Genomic DNA, 21,113 nt, shown 5'->3' with positions numbered 1-21,113 from the left:
ACGTGTTATTTAGCTGCAATATCCAGTGCCACTGTGTGAACCCAGAGCTGAGTCAGTTGAATAAATACTGAATGAGCTCTGTTTAAATACAGTCTAACGCAGGTCCCTCTCCACTGCTTCCAGGTTCTGGCTTTGACAAGAGCTCTGGTACTTGGGTATCCCTGTCCCGCGTGGCTGGTCTGTGCAACCGAGCCGTTTTCAGATCCGGACAGGAGAACTTACCCATCCTGATGGTACACGCAGTCCACACACACACAGCCTGACACGCGCTATAACACAAGTTTCCAAATGTTCCACATCAAGCTGCAGGCTCATGAATTATCTCGACTCTCTACAGCAGTGGCACACAGCCCATTTGGTTTAATGCAAGGCCATTATGAGCCGGCTTTTTTTATGTAGATCAACTAATGCATGCACATAATTCATGAGACATGATTTTGCCTACTGCTTTGCCAGTAGGGTGAAGTTAACAACATAAGGGAAGCGTCAGGTGAGCTGTCGCTCAGAAAGAAGCCTTGTTAGAATAAGTATTTGATCCCTATAAGTTAAAGAAGTACGGCATAAATATGCAGGTACAATATGAAGACAAGAGTAGACTCTTTTTAACTTCTAAGACTTTTTGAACATTACTGGACTGAAAACTCTTTCATCCAACAGCCAATTTTCTTATTGCTTTCCCTCCAGCTAGTAAATAAAATTAATTTTAGAGAAGGATCAACACATCATGGTACCAATTTCAGTGTTTACAACATTTATAGAAATGAAGCAACAACAAGAAAGTAAGAAAAAAAAAGAAGTCAAATAAAAATTCACCACATGCATTTTCTACCACTGATGTGGAACCTTGAGTCTTTTTCATGAACCATTCTGAATATCTCGCTGTAAATTTTAGTAGTCTTATCCTCTCTTGGCAGGTTTTTCTTGCTGTCATGTACTTTCTATATTCTAGTAATTGATTCTGGTCCTCAGAGGGTTACTAAGAGTTCTAGATGTTTTTTCATAAACCAACCAATGCTTCATTTCCACAAAATATTTCCTCTTGTTATTATTTTGCTGCTGCAGTGATTTTTCACTTTATCAGGTAGTAAATATCCACTGCACTGTAAAACAAATAAGTTTGATTTGCAGCTTCTCAACAGAATAGGAGTAATATCAATACCAATCAATGCTATTTTTACAAATATTATTTGTAACTTTATCTGCAGTGTTACCTCATGAACCTTCACTCCAATTTTTTTTCACAAATTTAGATATCGGACAAAGAGAACATGATTAGGAAACAGTTTTCATGTGATGAGTTCAGTTATTAAGATAATAAGGTAGCACTTTGGCAATATGTAAAAAGAAAATGTAATTCCCGTCTAACCTAATAACACTGTATTTGGATTCTGCGACATTGGAGGGTTTCAAACATTTACAAAGTTATGAGTCAGATTTAAGTCATGATTTATAACAAAACCTTCACTTGTTCTCAGTGAGATGTTGACTTGCTGAACTCTTGTCCTGCTCCATGACCCAAGAGCATTTAATGTAAAGTAACAAATTAATGACTAGACTTTTTCCTTTAGGGCTTTCCGGTAGTATCCACGATTCCATCACTTACATGAAATTTAAGGAAAGCGGCAATAATAAAACAGCCACATACCATCACAATACCACCACCATTATAGACTGTAGGAATAAAATAGTTTGTCTGAAATGTTTTTCTTTTCTTATCTTTTTTTTTACCTGATGTAATATAGTGTGCAAATTCCAATAGTTTGTCAGATTCTGTTCAGTTGGTAGATCACCTCGATGTTTTGAGGAAACTTGAGGAAGGTTATTGTTGTTCCTGTGTGAATTTATCCCATGGAGATTGTTTTTTTTTACCCCCCAATTCCTTTTCTTACTCTGAAACCATGAACTCTGACTTTACCTGAGGGAAGTGAGGCTTTTGTTTTCAGACAGTTTCTAATAGATATTTCTTCATTTTACTAATAAATGAAAACCAGAATCTGAAAACTGCTGCTTGTATTTACTCACTTTTTATTAAAATGTGTTTAATGAACCAAAAACATTTAGATATGAGGAAAAAAAGAGAAAGCAAATCTGTTGGAAGTGTTTTTTATTTTATTTCTAAGCACAAAACTCATGAAATATACACAGCCTATTCATGCATTTTTCAGTGATACTCTGCTGTAGGTGCTAAAATAAATGTCAGACAAAACTCTGGACTCAAGAACCAAACAAGTATTTAAATCTGTTTCTACAGTAACAAACAACATCACTTTGGGCTGAATGGTTTCAGTGCCTTTACTGGTTTACCTCAACCTGAAAACCACTTCAGATCCATGTTGCTGTGTCACTTTAAATGTTTATTTTAGCAAACCGCTGATCCTTCTGTGTTGTAACGTGATTTTTGTTTAAAGATACATAAATAAAAGAGAATTTGATTTGTTCCTTGAAGATATCTCGCCTATCATCTCAACCTGCAGAAGAGGATTAAAAAAAAATTCTGACTTTAATCTCAGAATTCTTTAAACTTTAATTTTCTGTGATCAAAAGTCAGAATATTCACCTGAGCTTTTCAAAATAATAATAGTAATAAAAAACAAGTAACAAGGTAGAATTTCTTCTACATGTTTAAATATACTGAGAGGTTGAATTATTCAAAAATTATCTGTAGGAGATACTGAGAAAAAAAAAACATAAATATGCATGTTAGTTTGGAAGGTGCTTTTCTTGACAGACCAACAGTAAGAAAAGTAGTTCCACCTAACAAAAGTTGCAGTGCACACTTACACACTTAACCTCACGTGTAAACACACACAGAGAATCATTCAGTACGCCCTGAGAAATAACTCACCCACACCGACAAAGAAACACACACTGCTGAGTAGGTAAGTCAATATTATCCCAATGTTCTAACAGCCGCTTTCCTCCAGCCTGAGCTTCACTGACCTGAAGGAATTCTCAGTGTGGCTCGCAGTTATTGGATTACAACTTCTTCTGTGTGAGGACAAACGCCTCTGCTGAAGCCTGTCTGTCCCTGGTGGTGCCCGGCTTCCTCCCGGCGCAGAGTAACAGATGTGTCTCCTGACAGCAGTCAAACACAGCAGTGCAGGCGCCGGCACCGTTACTAAAACAAGTCCCCATCTGCACTTGTGAAGACAGAGAAATGGAATTTCCCTTGATCTATTTATTCATTCATGAAAAGGCATAAACAAGGACAAATCTCGCGGAGCGCTCGTCCTTGTTTCACGGCTGTTCATGAATGAATAAACAGAAACAAAGAGAAATTTCTTGTCCCCGTCAAGCTCCCTCTTGGGCGTTTGGGGGGTCAGGTCATCACTTTTGCTCTGATTTTAATAATCCAGCGTCAAGGATTCCTATTATCCTGATGGAATTTTCATAAAAGCCGATATGAGTGGTTTATCAAAAGAGAGTTAGCTAAAAATTGGTGACAAAACTCTAATTCAACCTTGTCACAAAAACACAAAAAATAAAAGCAATGAATCCATTAAGTGTTTTGTGAAATAGTATGTCTTGACATTGGTGTTTGTGTGACTCACTGCGGGGATGTTGGTGCAAGTAGATAACATTTATAACACTTTCTTAAAAAGAATCATTTTTGTGGGTAACAAAACGATGTTACTCAGATTAATTTTAGCCTTGTGGAAATAAAACGCTTGGTACTGCTGCTTGCCTCTACAGTGCCCTGCTGGTATTTATAACATCTGAAATCTGAATGGTGCATAATGGAGAGGTGAAAGTAAAAATGATACTTGGGTTTTCAAAATTCTGGAAAGTACGGCAGGCATTTCTATTCAGCCCTCTTGTGTCAATAACTCATAAAGCTGCCCTTCACAATAATTACAGCTGTGAGTTTTCAGGTATGTCCAGACTAAAACATTTAGATTGAATTTAACAATGTTTTAAGTCCTGCCACAGATTCTTAATTGGATTTAAGTCTGGAAGTTAGTTGCAGTAACTCTAAAGCACTAAAAGGATCAATTAGCTCCACTTTAATTCACCTGAAACTTTATTTGCTTTATCAACTTTATTCACCTGAAACATTACAAAGCAGGCAAGTAAATTAGCCTGTTGTAAATTAATTTTTGAAAATATTAATTTATGGGAAGCTAATTGTCCTAAATGTTTTCACAATTAGCTAAAGCGCTAAATGAAAAAAATTGTCACTATTAGCAGATTAAAAAGGTAAAGTGATAAAAATTAGAAATGATCTCCATGTGCTATTTTCCTTCCAAATCACAGTTATTGACTACTTTTTGTTGATATATCACAAAAAGACCCTCCAAATAAAACATGTATGTCTGTTTGTGGTTGTAACGTGTCAAAATGTGAAAATGTTAAAGGAGTGTACTTTAGTGAGGCATGATGTTTGGAGGACTGGGTCAAAAGAACAACTGATGGGATTCTAGTCCCTTCAGGTCACGACGGTTAATAACTCAGCTGTTTGTAATAATGATCTGACTCATTACTCAAGCAGCATTTATCCATCATCGGAACCTATTAAAACCAAGCCTTTCTAATATCCAAAATATTAAAAACTGAGCTTGAGAGAGAGAGACATAAAATATCATGCATTATGTTTTATCTGTGAACTTTTTTTAGTCAGTTTATTATTTTGTCTGTATTTTCAGATCTAGGTTTATTGCGAACGTTTTGCTATATCTTTAAAAACAAGCCTGTGGCCAAATCGTTGTTGTCGACGTAGCTTCGCCGCCTGCATCGCTGATGAGAGCCATAATGGAAATGAGCAAAGTTTTCAAAGGTGTCTCATTTAAGCCATTAAATAAGACACTATGAAAAGTTTCCCTCTGCTGCTTTGCCATAAACACAAACCGTGAGTCATTTTTTAATATGCGGATATGAGTGACTGCGCTAATGTGATCCTGTGTGTTCCCCCAGAGGGACACAGCGGGGGACGCGTCAGAGTCAGCCCTGCTGAAATGCATCGAGCTGTGTTCAGGCAGTGTTCGTGACATGAGAGCCAGAAATCCCAAAGTGGGTGAGATCCCCTTCAACTCCACCAACAAGTACCAGGTAAACATCAACGGCGATTCAAGGATTTCTGCAGGGAAATCCCGTTGGCAGTTTGATACTTTGGACTTTGCATTGTATTTAAATTTTAGGTAAATTGAGAATACAATTTACCTAAAATCTAAACTTTAAAACACAAAAAAACATTCAAGATCCTCCTCCACCAAACCTACCCCAACTCTTTAACTCTAAAAGTTATTAAAATTGATCCCTTTCTTAAATCTGGCACATACTATTATATATTTTTAAAATAGACTAATCCGTCTTTTGCGAAAACTTATTTGTTTGCATTTGTAATACTTCCACAGGTGTATTTCTGAAATGTAAATTTTTGAAAATATTTTCCAAAAAATTGTGAAATGTGGGTTTGTATGGAAGAGGAGAATTTTTAAAAAATAAAAGAAGAAGAATTCTGACTTTGATCTCAAAACCCTGAGATCCTGACAATTAAAAATGTCAGATTTCTGACAATTATAAGAAAAAAGTCAAATTGAGATTAAAGTCAGAATTCTGATATTAAAATCAGTTTCTGATATCCTGATAATCCTGAGAAAATAGTTCAGATTTTGAGATTGAAATGATAATTCTGAGTAAAAAAGTCAAATTCTTCTTTTCTTTTTCGGTGGCCTTAATCCTTCATCCAAATTCTGAGTGCAGATACAGACGAAAATTAATACAAAGGAAAATTATCCAAAAATAAGAAGAGCAATGCAACTTTGCTAAAAATCAAAGTGCTGCAGACGAACAATACAAACTGAAAAGTTCATTGATTATTTTCCGTCGCGTCTCATCAGGGTTGTTTTATAACTAATAAGTTCTTGGGTTATTAGTTGCTTATTTCAAACAGGAGCCCATTGCAGTCTTTATATACGGTAGAAAGCCTCACTGAGATCCGTCCTGGCTGAAGTTTATTGTCTTAATTCAGTGTGAACGATTCCCTCAGGAATCACACAACTTGCAAAAGTGATGAGAAAGAAACTCTGTTCCCTGGAAGCCCATCCCTCCATTTTCTATCCAGACTCATCAGTACAGGCTTATTTTACATTAAAATATAAAAACTCACCTTATTAGTAACCAATCAAGTAGCTTCTTTAAACCTGCACAGCTGTAGTTTTAAAATTTTATATTTCAAAACGTATGAAACAAGAAATGAAATCAAATGCTTTATCTTAAAAAATCACTTTCGTCTGACATCAGTTTTTTCAAAAACATTAATCACTTGTAATTTTTTGTGTGTTTTGTAGTATAATGCATTTATTCACTTCTAACAACATTTTTATTTTAATTTTTATTACTTTAATGAAGATTAGAATAAGTTTGACCAAATACTCAATTATGTGACATGTTAAATTCAAGCAGGGTAGCAAATAGTCAATAATATATTGAATAAAGTAAACACAATGACTTTTTTATGTTTTGCTCAAGGGCATGGTAGCAATTACAGCTCATGTCTGTCACTGCACCAATAACCAGAGCACCAGAAGATCTGAGCCAGCGTGTGAACAGCAGCGATGTCTCACCAAAGGAAGGACTTCCTGCATGCTTTATTACACCTGTTGTCAGACTGCAGATAAGAAGTGTTAGGAAGGAGCAAAATCTGTTGTGACTCAGATACAAATGATCTGGGGGACTGTGCGGTGGGTCCTGTTGGAGAAAAGGTAATAGGAAGGTATATCACAACAACAACACATGTGAGAGTCTGATTGAACAGACGCAGCGTGAACAGAGGAGACTTTCAATGTTCGTTCTGTCAAGTCAGCTTCAATGTCACTTTCATTTAAATCAGGTGGAAGACTGCCACACCAGCTCCCCAACAGGAAAAGGGAGATGTCTGACTAGAGCTGTTTCTCTCTGAAACATCACATCGTTATCCTTATCTTTCCTTAAGCTCTCCATCCACGAAGTGGAGGACAATCCCTCTGGTCATCTTCTGGTGATGAAGGGAGCGCCGGAGAGAATCCTGGACAGGTTTGCTTACCAATAATTTAATAGCAATGGAAATAGTGTTTTGCTTACCATTTCGTTGTGCATGGCAGATACTTGATAATTTTCATTTCTTGTGTAGGCGAACAAATAAATAAATAAATAAATAAAAAGCAATGCCTGTAAAAATGCACCTTCATACATAGAAGTCACTGGAGCTTTAAACTTCCAGTGTTGTCTTAACGTATTAAAACAAGGCCAGGCGGCTCCTCTGTTGAATACAGTGACACAGTCCTTCATCAGCATTGACACACACTCCGCAGTTTTTTCAGATTTAATCTTACACACACCATCCGGGCCGCTGTAAAGTGTCACAGCAGCAACAGATGTAAATTAATCTGCTGGTGGAAGTAATCCACAGCAAATGCAACACGCCCTCATACTAAAGTGAAATATCACCCCACCTCCTACAGCCTGGGCTGCTGCCGAGCTGGAATTAGGATGCACAGGTCCAACCAGCAGCTGTCTGTCACTAATCTAAGACAAAATACAGACACCAATCTTCATAAATGAGTTTCTCATATCACTTTGAATTATTGTTATGCTACAGAGTGTTTTAAAACTCGTTCGAATTAAAAGTTTAAACCAAATTTACACTCACTAATGAGAAATTGACAGTGACTGACTAACCCTTAAGATATTTACTAATTATTATCCAAACATTATACCTATTGATTTGATCAGTCAGTACTGAGATGACCATTAAATAAACAGTTTCTTTTTTTCTTTTCTGTCTTTTTTGCATTACATTTTAACTAGTTCATGGTCAATTAACCATTATCCTAATGTTTGCTATTCAACAACATATGATCAAATTAAATGGCCAAAAGTAATAATTAACATTTACGTTAAATCTAATCAAGCAGTAGTTAATTAACTGTTAACTTAACAATGTCTATTTAATTAATTATCACCATGCCATACTCCAGAGGACCCCTGCTATTTGAGCCCCCCTCTAAAAATGTTTATAACTGCTTATTTTGATTATCCAAATACTGAATATACATTAAAATGCATTAATATGCACAAAAGGCAAATGCAAATTCACAGCATGTCAAGTACTAAGTAAATAAATAGATCAATAAAATAAATAAATGTTTCAATAATTTACTTGATAGACAGTTTATTTGTTATACGATATTAAATGATTAAAATGCAGACTTATATATGGTCCAGTGTGTCCAGATGCATAAAAAGCATTGAAATCACATTTGATCGAAGTTTCACAAACTGGGACGTAAACTAGTGGAGTTCAGCAGATCAGCGACTTTGATGGACGAGTTTGACAGAAAAAAATGATTTTATAGTGAAGCTGCAGGAACAGGAACCATAAAATAATTAAATACACATTTAATTATTCATCTGCACCGGCTATTACAAGTTTGAATTTTAACAGTTTAATGACATATTTAATAAATCAACTGCCTACTGAATAAATTATCTAAACTTTTATTAAACATTTATTTCATGCTGCATTTAAGTAACCATGTCATTTACTTAGTTCTGTCCCTTCTTGGAAACTTCATTGTCAGGTAGAATCTGGATATTTCAGCTTACCAAGTTACAATAACACTCTATTAGAAATAAAAACTGAGAATAGTGACGTTTTCACCAAATAAATCTTCCAGTAGGTAAAGCATAAATACTGAACTGTGGATAGATGGGCTCCACTGTATTAGCTATTTAAATAATGCAGAATATTGGTGGCAATTAACTAACCAAGTATAATAATTAACTATTTCACACATTGTTTCATCATTAGGTCATATATCTTTGACATTTTTAGTCTTATATAATAACAAAAAGAAGATTGCATACTATAAATTGTTAGTTATAAAAACACAGTGTTTTAGAATGTAAAAAATTGTAATGTAAATAATTTCTGAAGGTGTACATTCCCATTTTAACGCCGTCTGAAAAATAGTTGACACATTTTTCCCAACTGGACTTTTCTGTACATGGGAGTGGCGCTAAGTCTGCCGTTAAATGTTGCAGGTGCAGCACCATCATGATGCACGGCCAGGAGGAACCCCTTGATGAAAACTGGAGAGATGCCTTTCAGAACGCCTACCTGGAGCTGGGCGGACTGGGAGAAAGAGTGCTGGGTGTGTGCTGCATGGCATGAGTGGATGTGTGTCTGGTAATAGGTGGAGAGGAGCAGCAGTTGGACACAGCACTTACTTTTTATTATCTTCTTGGTAAACAGGGTAGTTTGCTGAAAATGTCCCCATAAAAGTGCAGGCTGCTATCCTTGCAACAAAGAAAATGGCACTGCAGTCTGGCACAGAAAACCAGCAGGAAACAGGACAAAAATGACCTGCGTTTATAAAACTTCCTTCCAGATCCGTTAGTGAAATGTTTTTTTTTGCAGATTTACTATGAAGTTTTGGAAGAGCTGCACTAGAAATTGGGTTATGTAAGTCAACCCGGGTCAAATCCAAGTCTAAAATATAACATAATGTTGTAAAATTATATTTTCTCTTGTAAAATGTCAGACACCTTTTTGGGTAAAAAGTCATTACCTTAACTGTCTCCAACATGTTCTCTGCTCTGACTCAGTAAATGTCAGCATTGTGACAGCAGAGGAGAAACCTTGGCGAATCTTTTAAAAAGTGCCATAGGTAATAATTATGTGCTATCATCATTTTGTAAGAGTAGATGTCACCGCAGCTGAATGTGGAACGTTGCCTCTTTTAGAGCAAGACTCTGGGAATCGTAAATTATTGTGTCTTGGTAATGCCTGGGGTGATGATGATCATGGGTTTTTGTGTTTCAAGACAAAAAAAGAAACCATGTTTCCTACATCCTTGGGCTGGATCTGGCTTCACATCAGAACCACTTTGTTTTGCCTTGACGTTTTGGGGAAATGAGATGGTAATTGGAAAAGATTGTATTTTTATAATCATAGTCATTTCTAATACAAATGGGCAACTTTACAACTTTCACTTCCACAGCAAAAATTAAAGTTTTTTTTGTTTGCTTCTTAAAATTTTTTACATAATTTATGTAAAAAATTAGGATCATATTTTATCAATAAAACCTGCTTTTCTAAGGTCATTGTAGATTGGAGAGGGGCGTCTCCTCATCATGGTTGGTTGGTTTCCACCTGCGGGTGGGTCAGATGATGAAACATGATTGGTTAAAGTTTGAGGAAATTGACTTTGGAATAAGCAGAGAACAGACTGGAACTTACGGAGCTTTCAACTCTCCATCCTTTCACATTAATTTAAGAAGTTTTTTGCCAAATGATTTAAGGAAATCCTTGCCTTTTCTAATATATACAATAACAAGAGCAATTGTAAAAGTGCCAAAAAAAGATTTTTCAGTCCTTTTCATTTCCAATTTAATTTTGGAAATGTGGAATTGATTCTTCAGGTAGATTTTTTTTTGTATTGATCATAAAACCAATATTAAAATTGGTAATTTTCTTAGCGCTTCTGGAGAAAATAAGAGTGACGGCAGCCATAAAAATAGTCTCTTTTACAGGAAGACTTTTCTTTTTTTTTTTTTTTTTTAAAGAGCTGCAGTAAATTCAGTCCATGATGTGCAATCAGCTCCCTGATCCCCCTTCTCCTGCAGGATTCTGCCACTTGAATCTGTCTCCATCCCAGTTTCCTCGAGGATTCACCTTCGACTGCGACTACACAAACTTCCCCACGGAGCAGCTCTGCTTTCTGGGTCTCATCTCCATGATTGATCCGCCGCGTGCCGCTGTGCCCGACGCTGTGGGTAAATGCCGCTCCGCTGGCATCAAGGTAATTGGTTGCACCGTTTTCAGCTGTCAATTTTGTTCCTGAGAAGCCCTTTCCTGTGGCTTTAGATATCAAGCTTTTTAGAAAGGAATACTGCACATTAAATGTCTTTTCACATCACAGCGTGTACTTCAAATGACAAGAGATCGCCTCCAGGGCCACGATCGATGATGACCTGTGGACAAACAAAGTTCGTTGTACAGAAAAAGCTCATGCCATAACAGTGGCATTAAAATGCTTCTGCCCATTTTTCCTTCTTTAGAGAACAAACCATAGGAAAAAAATCTTAGTTTTTAGGAGGGCAATGAGTGAGATGAGGTTTAGAAATTACAAAATAACCAAATATGTATTTTCTCATGTACAAATTAAAAGCATGAAAGGTAATAAAGAAAAGGTATCAGTTTATTACGAAAGCAGTTTGTCAAAATCTATATCTGGTAAAGTGCAGATTAATGGCATTTTTAATCAGCAGCAAATGCACACAGAGGAAATGCTTTGCCAGAAAAATAATAAGCTCGGCCAAAGGAAGGTTAACAAACTGCCAGCAGAGATAGAAATTGGATAACGAGCAGAAAAAGCTGTTCTAATTCAAGGCAACAACTACAGATGCGGAAAAGGGATTTCACACATTTAATTTTAGGTGCTTATCGTGCTTCCTCTCGATAATGAATTTTTGAAAGACACACAATAATTGTCTTAAAAAAGTACTGGAGGCAGAAGAATGTGAAGGTGAAAGTAGCTGGAGTTCATTCAGCAAAAGAGATTTAACCTTTATTGTAAAATGTCAGCTTTGTACTGACTGAGGCTTTTTAAAATATGTTTAGTCTTGTGTCTGTTCATGGTTCTTATGTAAGTTTATAAATATGCACATGTGATTCATTTACTTTCCAGATGTTATGAGTAAAACTTAAAATAATTCTTATGTAAGTTTAGTATGTAGAAAACTGTTTTTGCTGTGCAGGAATAATTGCAACTCAACATTTGGGGTAAAAGTTAATTAGTCTTGCAACATTTCCTTTTCACTGCAGGTTCTTCAACAACATTTCCATCGCACTGGAGTCCAAACAATAATTAGACCAATTAAAATGTTGCTTTTATTCTTCTGGAGTCACTTTCCTTTTAGAGAACAGCTGAAGTCACACTAAGTAAACCCAAAACTGAGTATTTCTGAAGCTACCAGCTTGACCTCTGCAGAGTTCAATGACCAAAAGCCCCATTTGTTTTGCTTCATGGATTTGTTTCTATTTGTTTTTGCATTATATTAATCACTACTTTTAATAGCATCAATCTTTTTTAGTGTAAGCAGATTTGTGTAAAATATTGTCCATGTTATGATGCAGCTCAACCATGCTGCTGTGACACATGACACCTATGATTATCCAGCGCAGTAAGATTCCCGATTTATGGGGCTTTCTGTCCTTAAACAGGTCATCATGGTAACCGGGGACCACCCCATCACAGCCAAGGCCATTGCCAAAGGGGTGGGCATCATCTCTGAGGGCAACGAGACGGTTGAGGACATCGCTGAGAGACTGATCATCCCTCTGAGCCAGGTTAACCCCAGGTGTGTCTGTGTGTCAGGGCAGGTTGTGGTTGTGTGCTCAAGCGTCGAGGGGCAACCCACTGTGAGATTGTTTGAGCCGTTCAGGATGTGAGCAGCGGACTGTCCCTGGGATGTGTGTCCCAGACGGAGTGTGTGCTTAAAGAAACGGCCGGCAAATATTATCATTCAAGAGTCAGATGGGAAGACTCTTCAAGTTAGATGCTAGTTAACTGGATTGAAAAAAATCTGGTTGTGTTTATATGAGTGGGAGAAAAAAACTAATTCGGAGGACAAAAGTGAAACTTGTCAATCTCAGGCTGTATAGACATGCATTTGATGTGGAAACAATGTCAAAATGACAATAAAGTTGATTAAAAGACTCCTACAGAGAGGTTTATATAGTCTGTCAAGAAAATAATTATAACACGGAGCTCCTTGTCTTATTCCTTTGGTTTTTGTACAAAGAAGGGATTAAACTAAATAATTATGAAATGTTAATGAAAATGGGGGCGTTTTGTTCTATAGGAATCATTTTGATTTATGTGGGAGAGAAACTTCTACATGTTTTTGTCAGGACTGGAATATAAACTGAACACACACACACACACACACACACACACACACACACACACACACACACACATCTACACTGACTGGAAGACTAGACATTAAAGAAAATATTTCAAATGATGAAACTGAATATCAAATTTGTAATTAAGCTTTTACCTTACTATAGATGTTTACTGTATGTATCCTGCTGTATAGTGTTAAACATGTGAATGGTAATTCTTTTTGACCCCTTCATCAGCCAGGAAATAAACACAAAGTTCTGGCTGCGATGCAGGCATTCTGCTTTTGAAATGACTAAATGCTTTAAGAAGTATTGTGTGTTTTCCAACCACATAGTAGAATTTCACAGCCCAATCAAGTATTGTTACTTAAGTTGTTACAAAAATGTTTTATATATGGAACATGGCTAAAAAGAAACTTGCCTTTGTAATTCAGCGCCTTGAAATTGGGCTTCCGTCTCTTTAAGAAGTCCCTGCTTTTCCAACAATCTACCTTCATATCAGCATTCCTCTAATGCGAGTTTACAAACATCCGCCGGATCGTTGGACGGAGAAATAGTTCATATAATCAGCTCCACAGATGCCGCCAGGTGTTTGCTAATTGCTGCTGCTAGTCTGAAGGAGCTGACTGAGAGAGGCAGTGCTTGGCTCTCCCAAGCGTTTTACACATCCAAATGGTTGCCATGGGAGATTAAAGGATTTCTCAAGCATGTATGAAAGAATCAAGTCAACACTCCAGAAATGTTTTTGATGACTGAATAACATTGTAGCATGATGTAAAACTGAAAAAAGGTTATTTTACATAAAACCGCCCTTTTAAATTCTGCCTTTTCAGAGAAAATCCTGTAGACATTGTGTGTGTGTGTGTGTGTGTGTGTGTGTGTTAGTTGACACATTCAGTGGCCAGGCAAGAAAATGTCAGATCGCCCCCTTCCTAGCTTGGTATCGTGACTCCATGGTGTTTTTGTTCATGTGTTTGCTATTCACAGGGATGCCAAGGCTTGTGTGGTGCACGGCTCAGACTTAAAGGACATGAGCTACGAGTATCTGGACGACCTGCTAAGGAACCACACTGAGATTGTTTTCGCTCGCACCTCTCCTCAGCAGAAGCTCATCATCGTGGAGGGCTGCCAGAGACAGGTCAGTGGGTCAGAAGTGTGTGTGAGCGTGTGGTCGGCTCTTTTCCAGGAAGCATTCATCTGGAATTTAGTAAGCTGGTTCATGTGGCTGAATGCAAGCATGTGTGTCTTATGATAAACCCAGAAGAGAACGGGCGCATGAATGTTGCCATTGACGTCTAAGTGTGGCGCTGTGCTTGAATAAAGGTGTGTGTAAGTGAGAGTGTTTGTGTGTCCTTGCCATTTACTGCTGAATGCGGCTTTCTATGTGTGTTTGTTTGAGTGTTCTTGAGCTTTTTGTTTGTCCAGGTGGTTCAATGGATGAATGCGCGGTTCTGTGCGTGCCTCTGCATGTACGTGAGAGTTCCTGCAACAGGGGCTTGTTTGTGAGCATATGGCTTTAAAACAAGTATGCCTCTGTAGCGTTTATTATTACCAGTATCTTAAACTCCCAGATAAAACTCTGCTTTTATGCTCAGAAAGAATATTAGATCTCTGTATTGCACTCATGTATTGAGGTCATGCAACAATTCACCCCGACTCACTCATTCTGGCGCCATGTGACTGAATGATTGCTACTCTATTTAAATTTTTTTTATTAATCTCCCCAGAGCTGCTGTGAAAAGACATTATTAAGACAGAGGGGGAAGGGCAGTGCAGCTGGTGATGGGAGGGGGGGAAACTTAAATCACAGTACTTATCTTTCTCCTCTTGACAGTTTTTGTTTTTTCTTACGGGCACAGGGGGCCATCGTGGCTGTGACGGGGGATGGAGTGAACGACTCACCGGCTTTGAAGAAGGCAGACATCGGCGTTGCCATGGGGATTGCCGGTTCTGATGTGTCCAAGCAGGCAGCTGACATGATCCTGCTGGATGACAACTTTGCCTCCATCGTTACCGGAGTGGAGGAGGGTGAGTGCGAGGCAGTGAGACGATGAAAGAATACAAAAACAAAACAAAACAAAGATGGCGGACAAAAGAAAAGTCAGGCAGAAAACACTTGGAAAGAAAGAACCATGCGACATGAGATCATTTTTTTCTAACTATAAAAGGTTTTATGGATGGAAATTATCCTGATTTCTAATAGAATTTACAGTATATGTTCTATATATAAACTCTCGGCCTTGTGAGTCAGTGTCCTCCAACTTTTAACTGTGTCTCAACACACCTAACTTAGAGAATTAGGTCATCAGCAGGACTCTGCAGAATTTGATGGCATGCTGAAGAAGCAATATAAACCCTTTGAATCAAGTTTGCTGGACCAGAAACATCAAAAATTGGAGGATTAGAGTCTGACTATGCTGAACAATAAACTTTACATATCGAGGCTGCACATACAGTGAATGGGACAGCTATCCATAACTTTAATATTCATATTTCATTGTTTCATTTTACTACTACAACCTTAAATGTATTTTGCTGGCAGTTTATCTGACAGACCAGGAAAACACTGTGGAGACTTATAATTTAGAAGAGAAACATATGCTTGTACAAAAAAAGAAAAGAAGAAAGTTTATATTTAGCTCCCTTTAACCTAATGCCCTGAAAAATCATCCAGTGAAACAAATTAAATTAAATTCAGTCCAGTGTGTGTATTCAACACCAGTTCACAACAAATGTTGTCTCCTTACAAAAGAAAAAATTATTTAAATTCAATCACACATACATTTCAATTGATACTACATATTAAGAAATATAGCAAACTCAGTTAATTATTTAAATTAGTTTCTATAGATTGCATCAAGCCATTGATTTGCATCATTTATTCCTGCTGGATGAGAACATTAGAAAATCACCTGCGCTGTGTCGTTGACTCTACATGTGTCCCTCAAATCAAGCATGCATGTAGCAACAGTGGAGAGAAAAACTTCCCTTTAACAGGAAGAAACCTCCAGCAGAACCTGGATTACTGTAAATGGACATCTGCCACAACAGGAGACTTAATTGTTCACCGATGTTTAAATTAACTTCTGTAAGGGTCTCATAGGTTTATTAGAGAATATTAGGGAGCAATATTCCCTAAGCAACACACCACAAAGATGAAGGAAAAGCTTGCTGAGAAGTTTAACACAAAATTAGATCGTAGACCTGTAGGTTTTTGATTTCTTGCTCGATTTTTTTTAATTTTTTTATTTTTTTATGGGAAACAGTGCATTTGAGGTTTTGCCTTGAAATACATCCACAGATGTGCCTGTGTTAACCTAAATGTTGTGAATTAAGAAGCTTGAAAAGCCAAGACATCATTTAGGCATTCCCACATTGTTCAAAGTAGTCTTATTATATCAAAACTTAAGAATTTAATACACGTGGTTTTTTTTATTTTTATTTTTATTCTACCTTTATAAAAACTCATTCAGATTAAAAACCACTTTTTCAAAGGAATCCAGCAACAAATATGACACAAAAAATCAACCTCCACTCAAAAAATATGGCAGTGATACAACTGTTTGTTTCGTTTTCATTTTTCAGTCAAATGTTGAGCTTTTTAAATAACTCTCATATTCGTTGCTTTACACTTTTACATTTTTCTTATTTTTATAAAAACATCCCCCAAGATGGGTTGTCAATAAAGAAACCTTTTCAGTATGGAATAAAAAAGAAGCCTTCTTGGTTCTGTGTAATTTGAACAGTATTCAGAGGATGTAATGTGACATGGCACTGCACTCTGGGATTTCACTTGAGAGTTACACTGACAGGCATGAGATGGGACTGGAGACTTGCCTCGGGTGACAGCCGTTTACTTGAACTTGGGTTGCCTGATATGGTCTAGGAAAATCTGTTTCTAATGAGGTTGTGCTGATAAAACAGTAAAAGGGAATTGTTAAGTATGTAGATTTTTTATCCTTAATAAGGAGAGGAAAACTAGGGAACGATGGTTCAGAATATTCACTATATTTCGTTGTTAAAAAGACACATCTTGTAATGTAGAAAGATAAATAATTTCAAGACTTATTATAGCCTCAATGTGAAATGTTTGCAAGTCCTAATCTGTAGTCCAGAGATGGAAAATACAGCAGATTGTTCTCACAGAAATTCCTGCAGCTCCTGTTTGTCTTTGCCAGCCTTTCTGGCAGCTTTTTGATGCATCTCTTACATCCATTTTTCAGATGACAGTCTTAAAAGTATAAATATGTTATTTTATCCTATTTCCAATTAACCTTGGATGTCTTTATTATGTCCCGTAATGTCTCATCTTCACTCCTTTTATGATTGATACATTTCTACTGTGAGATTCTTTCAGTCATTTGACCAGGGTTGTAATTTGCTAACTGGTAAAATATGCAGGTGCGAGAAAAATCTGAGCATAAAGGATGAATTTGTTTCAGCTGCATCAGATTTATTTGAAGGAAGATGTGAAGTTGAGAAAAGCACACAGTATGCAACCAGATTTTTCCTCTTTTTCATTTACATGAAAACAGATTTGTTTGTTTTTCTTTTGAATTGTGCAGGACATGTGAAGGTAGAAAAGGTTTATAATAGTTCCGTCTCAAAAAACTGGCATTTTAACGTGGATGTGTAAAGTTTGGAGAACCATTGTACATGCTTTTTTTTCATGAATTTTCATTATTAATATTAACACATCAAAACATTTTTTTAGATAATTTCTAGAAGAAAAAGAAAGAACTTTCTCCCTCTGCTTGTGCACAGGTCGTCTCATCTTTGATAACTTGAAGAAGTCCATTGCTTACACATTAACCAGCAACATCCCAGAGATCTCGCCCTTCCTCCTCTTCATCATCGCCAGTGTTCCTCTTCCTCTGGGAACTGTCACCATCCTCTGCATCGACCTGGGCACTGACATGGTGAGCAGTGCAACAAAGGAAAAAATTCTTGTGCGGCGATGCCAGTAATCTTTTTTTTTTTTTTCTCTGGTGTTTATGTCTGAAACACGTTTCATTTTTTCTCTAGTTATGCCTATGTAGTGTTTTCAAATCTTTTTTTAACATTCACTGTGGCTTTATTGCAATTTTATTGCTCTAATGCATAATTACAACCAGTATAATGTTTCATATTTATCTCTTTTTACTAAATTATCCTGTAATTTTTGGTTAATTTTAGTAGTTCTCCTCATTGAAAGGGTGCTAATTGTAAGCATGTTGCATAGCTACGGGCAAGGTAAAGGTGACATTAAGGGAAATTGTGTTACCAGTGTCAAATATGAGAGCCTGGAGGTACAAAAAGAGCAACTGTTTGGTTTAATTTGCTCTTTCTATCAGTGGGGGAAATTTGCTTTTGGCTTTTTGCCGACGTCCATTTGTTCGAGCAGAACAAAGGCCGGGTGACACTCACATGCAGATTTACTTTTCACATGCCTGCCATTTCCAGATGCCAGTCTCTGCTTTGTATTTCCAGTTGCAATAAAAAGAGTTGCTGGCATGCTGCTTGCCTGAGGGGCGTAATCCATCATTACAGAAAGAAAGGAATCGCAGAATGAAAAATTCAGAGGGACTTTTGTGCGCATTACTTTAATTTTTGCGTTTTGTCAGCCATCAAAACACCAGTAGGCAGTAGAAAATGGTGCATCCTATAAAGCTGGAGTTAAAAGTCAGTAGGTAGATGTTTTATAGTTTCGCACTGGAAACTGAAGACAAGCTTTAGGAAATAATCTTGGGAAATAATCCTTTTTTTAAAATACTTTTTCATATTTTGTCACATTTCTAAAAAGTGTCTCCATCCATCATCTATACCTGCTGCCCTTGCAGGGCTGCAGTAGGAGTTGGTACCTATCCACAGTGATAACTTGAGATGTCTTCTCATTATTTTTTAGATTTTATATAATAAACAAACACATTGTGGAGCATAATCCTGGAGTAAGGATACATGATTTTACCAAATTTTGTTTGCAAATATAGAAAAGGTGTAGTTAGTTGAGCCACGTATTGCTGTGGTTACAGCTGCAGGTTTGTTGGATTATAACTCTACCATTGCATTGACCTAAACCATTTTGTTAGTTTATTTGTTTCATAATCTAGCAATGGATATCCCTGACTTGTTTGGAAGCTCTTTGTTCCTTAATGTTCTCTAACAAACCTCGTTTTCACAGAAAATCTGAATTAATTCAGTTCAAAATTACTTAGTTTATCCAAAAGGGAATTAAATCTAATGGCACACAAGTGGTCTCCATTTTCTTACCAGATGTGATCTTGAAGTAATTGGCTCACCAGATTTTATTAAAGAGTAACAGAATAAAGTGGATGAGTGAGTGGCCAATTTATTTTCGAGTTTTCCTTGTAAAAAGATAAAAGCTGTATTTTGTTTGTGTGCTACTTTGTGCTCATAAAACCTCATAAAACCCTAATATATTGAAATTTCTCATTATGATGTGACAAAATGAGGAAAAGGTCCAAGAAATATTAATTGTTTTGCAAAGTTTGCTGTCTTCCCATTGCTCTGATTTTCCTTTAGGCTTGGAATAATGGATACTGGATACTGTTAATATGATCAACATTATTATATTAAACAAAACAAACATTTACATTGACATCTCTAAGTAATGGGGAATGAACATCTGGATATTTTGAAGCAACATGAAAAAAGAACATCTTCATGCAGAGGAGTTGAAAAAGTGTTCATGCTGAAGTGCACAGTTAAAATCACTGATTTCCCGTGTCTGCCAGTAATAGTGTTAACAGCTTGTTTACAGCTCAGAGCAACTCCTGGCTACAGGCTCAAGGACTCTGCAGAGATTTTGCAGCGGCAACCAGCACATGGAGTCTGCTCTGATTATTTTTAGCAAGCAAGGGAAAGAGCGGCCGAATCAGGATGTTTGTCTTCATGCTTAGGGACGCCGTATGAGAGACATTTGAAGACTGAACATCGTTTCATGTGCTCTTTCAAAAGCATATATAGACATTAGAAAAATATCTGTCAGACATTTTGTTCCAGCTTCCTCCACTGCTGCAGGTCAGAGGAGAGCAACACCAAAACAAACTGGATTTGCAGACAACACAGGACGTGTGCTCAGTTTCGAGCACTGCCAAGTCCCCACCTCAAATCCCACCTAAATCCTGGAGATTTCCTTCCCTAAGTCAAACATATTGCTCTGTTGCTCACCTAGTAAACCCAGCCAATATGAGATCTTTATTACAGGAACCTTTTTACCCTTTTGTTTTATGAATGTCCCGAAATTCATCTCATCCAAACCTCCCTGTGAAATTGTCGTTGCTTCCTCTTTCCTCTGCTTTTGCCCTCTCGCTTCCTCTCCCGCTGCACAGTGATTGCATGATCATATCAGCATTAAGTCTGGTCCAACCTGCCTTTTTAAGAATGCAGCAACAACAAATCCCTGCATGTTTATTGTTCTGATGTAAAGTAAGCTCTTTTCTCCCTTGTTCCTGCAGGTCCCTGCAATCTCCTTAGCTTATGAGTCGGCTGAAAGTGACATTATGAAGCGCCAACCAAGAAATCCGAAAACAGACAAGCTGGTCAATGAACGCCTCATCAGCATGGCGTACGGACAGATAGGTCTGTTCTCCCGAATCTATAAGCCTTCTCACTAGCAGATCTTAAACCTAAATCACTGTGACAGGCCTCTTGTATTGACTTTATAGAGATAATAAACATTTCTGTCATAAAAACTTAAATACCGACATTTATCATAAATTCTGGTGCCTGTAAATGTTTAGTTAGGTGCGGTTATAGAAATAGAACCAGAGGTGAGCAGACATTTCCTTGGTTTTCTTGCAATTCTTGTGACATTTACAGCAAATTGAGAGAGGCAAGTGCAGCTATTAGCACAACTTAATCTTGGTCATGTTTTACTGGTTGGCGCCTCTCTTGAACACGTGCTTCTTATCTCTGGTTTTATTTGGTTTGGGAATTGTGAAGGATCAAAGGCTGGCCCAATTTCATACGCTGTTAAATAGGGCAAAAATATGACAGGGCTTCACTTAAAACTGAATGAGCTCAGAACAGCCGACAACCAGCATCAATTCTGGGCATTAATTCCCGTAAAATGAAGGTGGAAAGGTTTGCAAGACACAGCAGATCACATTTATTAAAGACCTATGTAGCTGGAGGACAGGCGGATTTAAATGTTTAACTGAAGAGGTGCGCGAAGGTGACACCTAACAAGTACATAAGCAGAATTAACAAAATGAACATT

At 37.2% G+C, this 21,113-nt stretch overlaps 1 protein-coding gene across 1 annotated transcript in view; it reads left to right on the top strand.

Moving 5' to 3' along the window:
* Positions 1-123: 123 nt before the first annotated feature.
* The window catches only part of LOC106962313 (sodium/potassium-transporting ATPase subunit alpha-2-like), a gene marked incomplete at its 5' end in the record, with an annotated part of 32,731 nt that continues 11,741 nt past the window's right edge, over positions 124-21,113 (top strand). The window contains 10 exons of the mRNA XM_015056662.1: positions 124-233; positions 4,912-5,046; positions 6,932-7,011; positions 9,022-9,131; positions 10,606-10,781; positions 12,206-12,342; positions 13,880-14,030; positions 14,752-14,920; positions 17,657-17,811; positions 20,350-20,473. Coding sequence (XP_014912148.1) covers positions 124-233; positions 4,912-5,046; positions 6,932-7,011; positions 9,022-9,131; positions 10,606-10,781; positions 12,206-12,342; positions 13,880-14,030; positions 14,752-14,920; positions 17,657-17,811; positions 20,350-20,473 — 1,347 coding nt within the window. The remainder of the gene's footprint in view (positions 234-4,911; positions 5,047-6,931; positions 7,012-9,021; positions 9,132-10,605; positions 10,782-12,205; positions 12,343-13,879; positions 14,031-14,751; positions 14,921-17,656; positions 17,812-20,349; positions 20,474-21,113) is intronic.

Source organism: Poecilia latipinna, unplaced genomic scaffold (genome assembly GCF_001443285.1).
Source record: "Poecilia latipinna isolate Pla-1442-1.1 unplaced genomic scaffold, P_latipinna-1.0 Scaffold1398, whole genome shotgun sequence".
NCBI classification, from domain to species: domain Eukaryota; kingdom Metazoa; phylum Chordata; class Actinopteri; order Cyprinodontiformes; family Poeciliidae; genus Poecilia; species Poecilia latipinna.
Note: the sequence above shows the minus strand (reverse complement) of the source record. Positions and strands in the feature narration are given on the sequence as shown.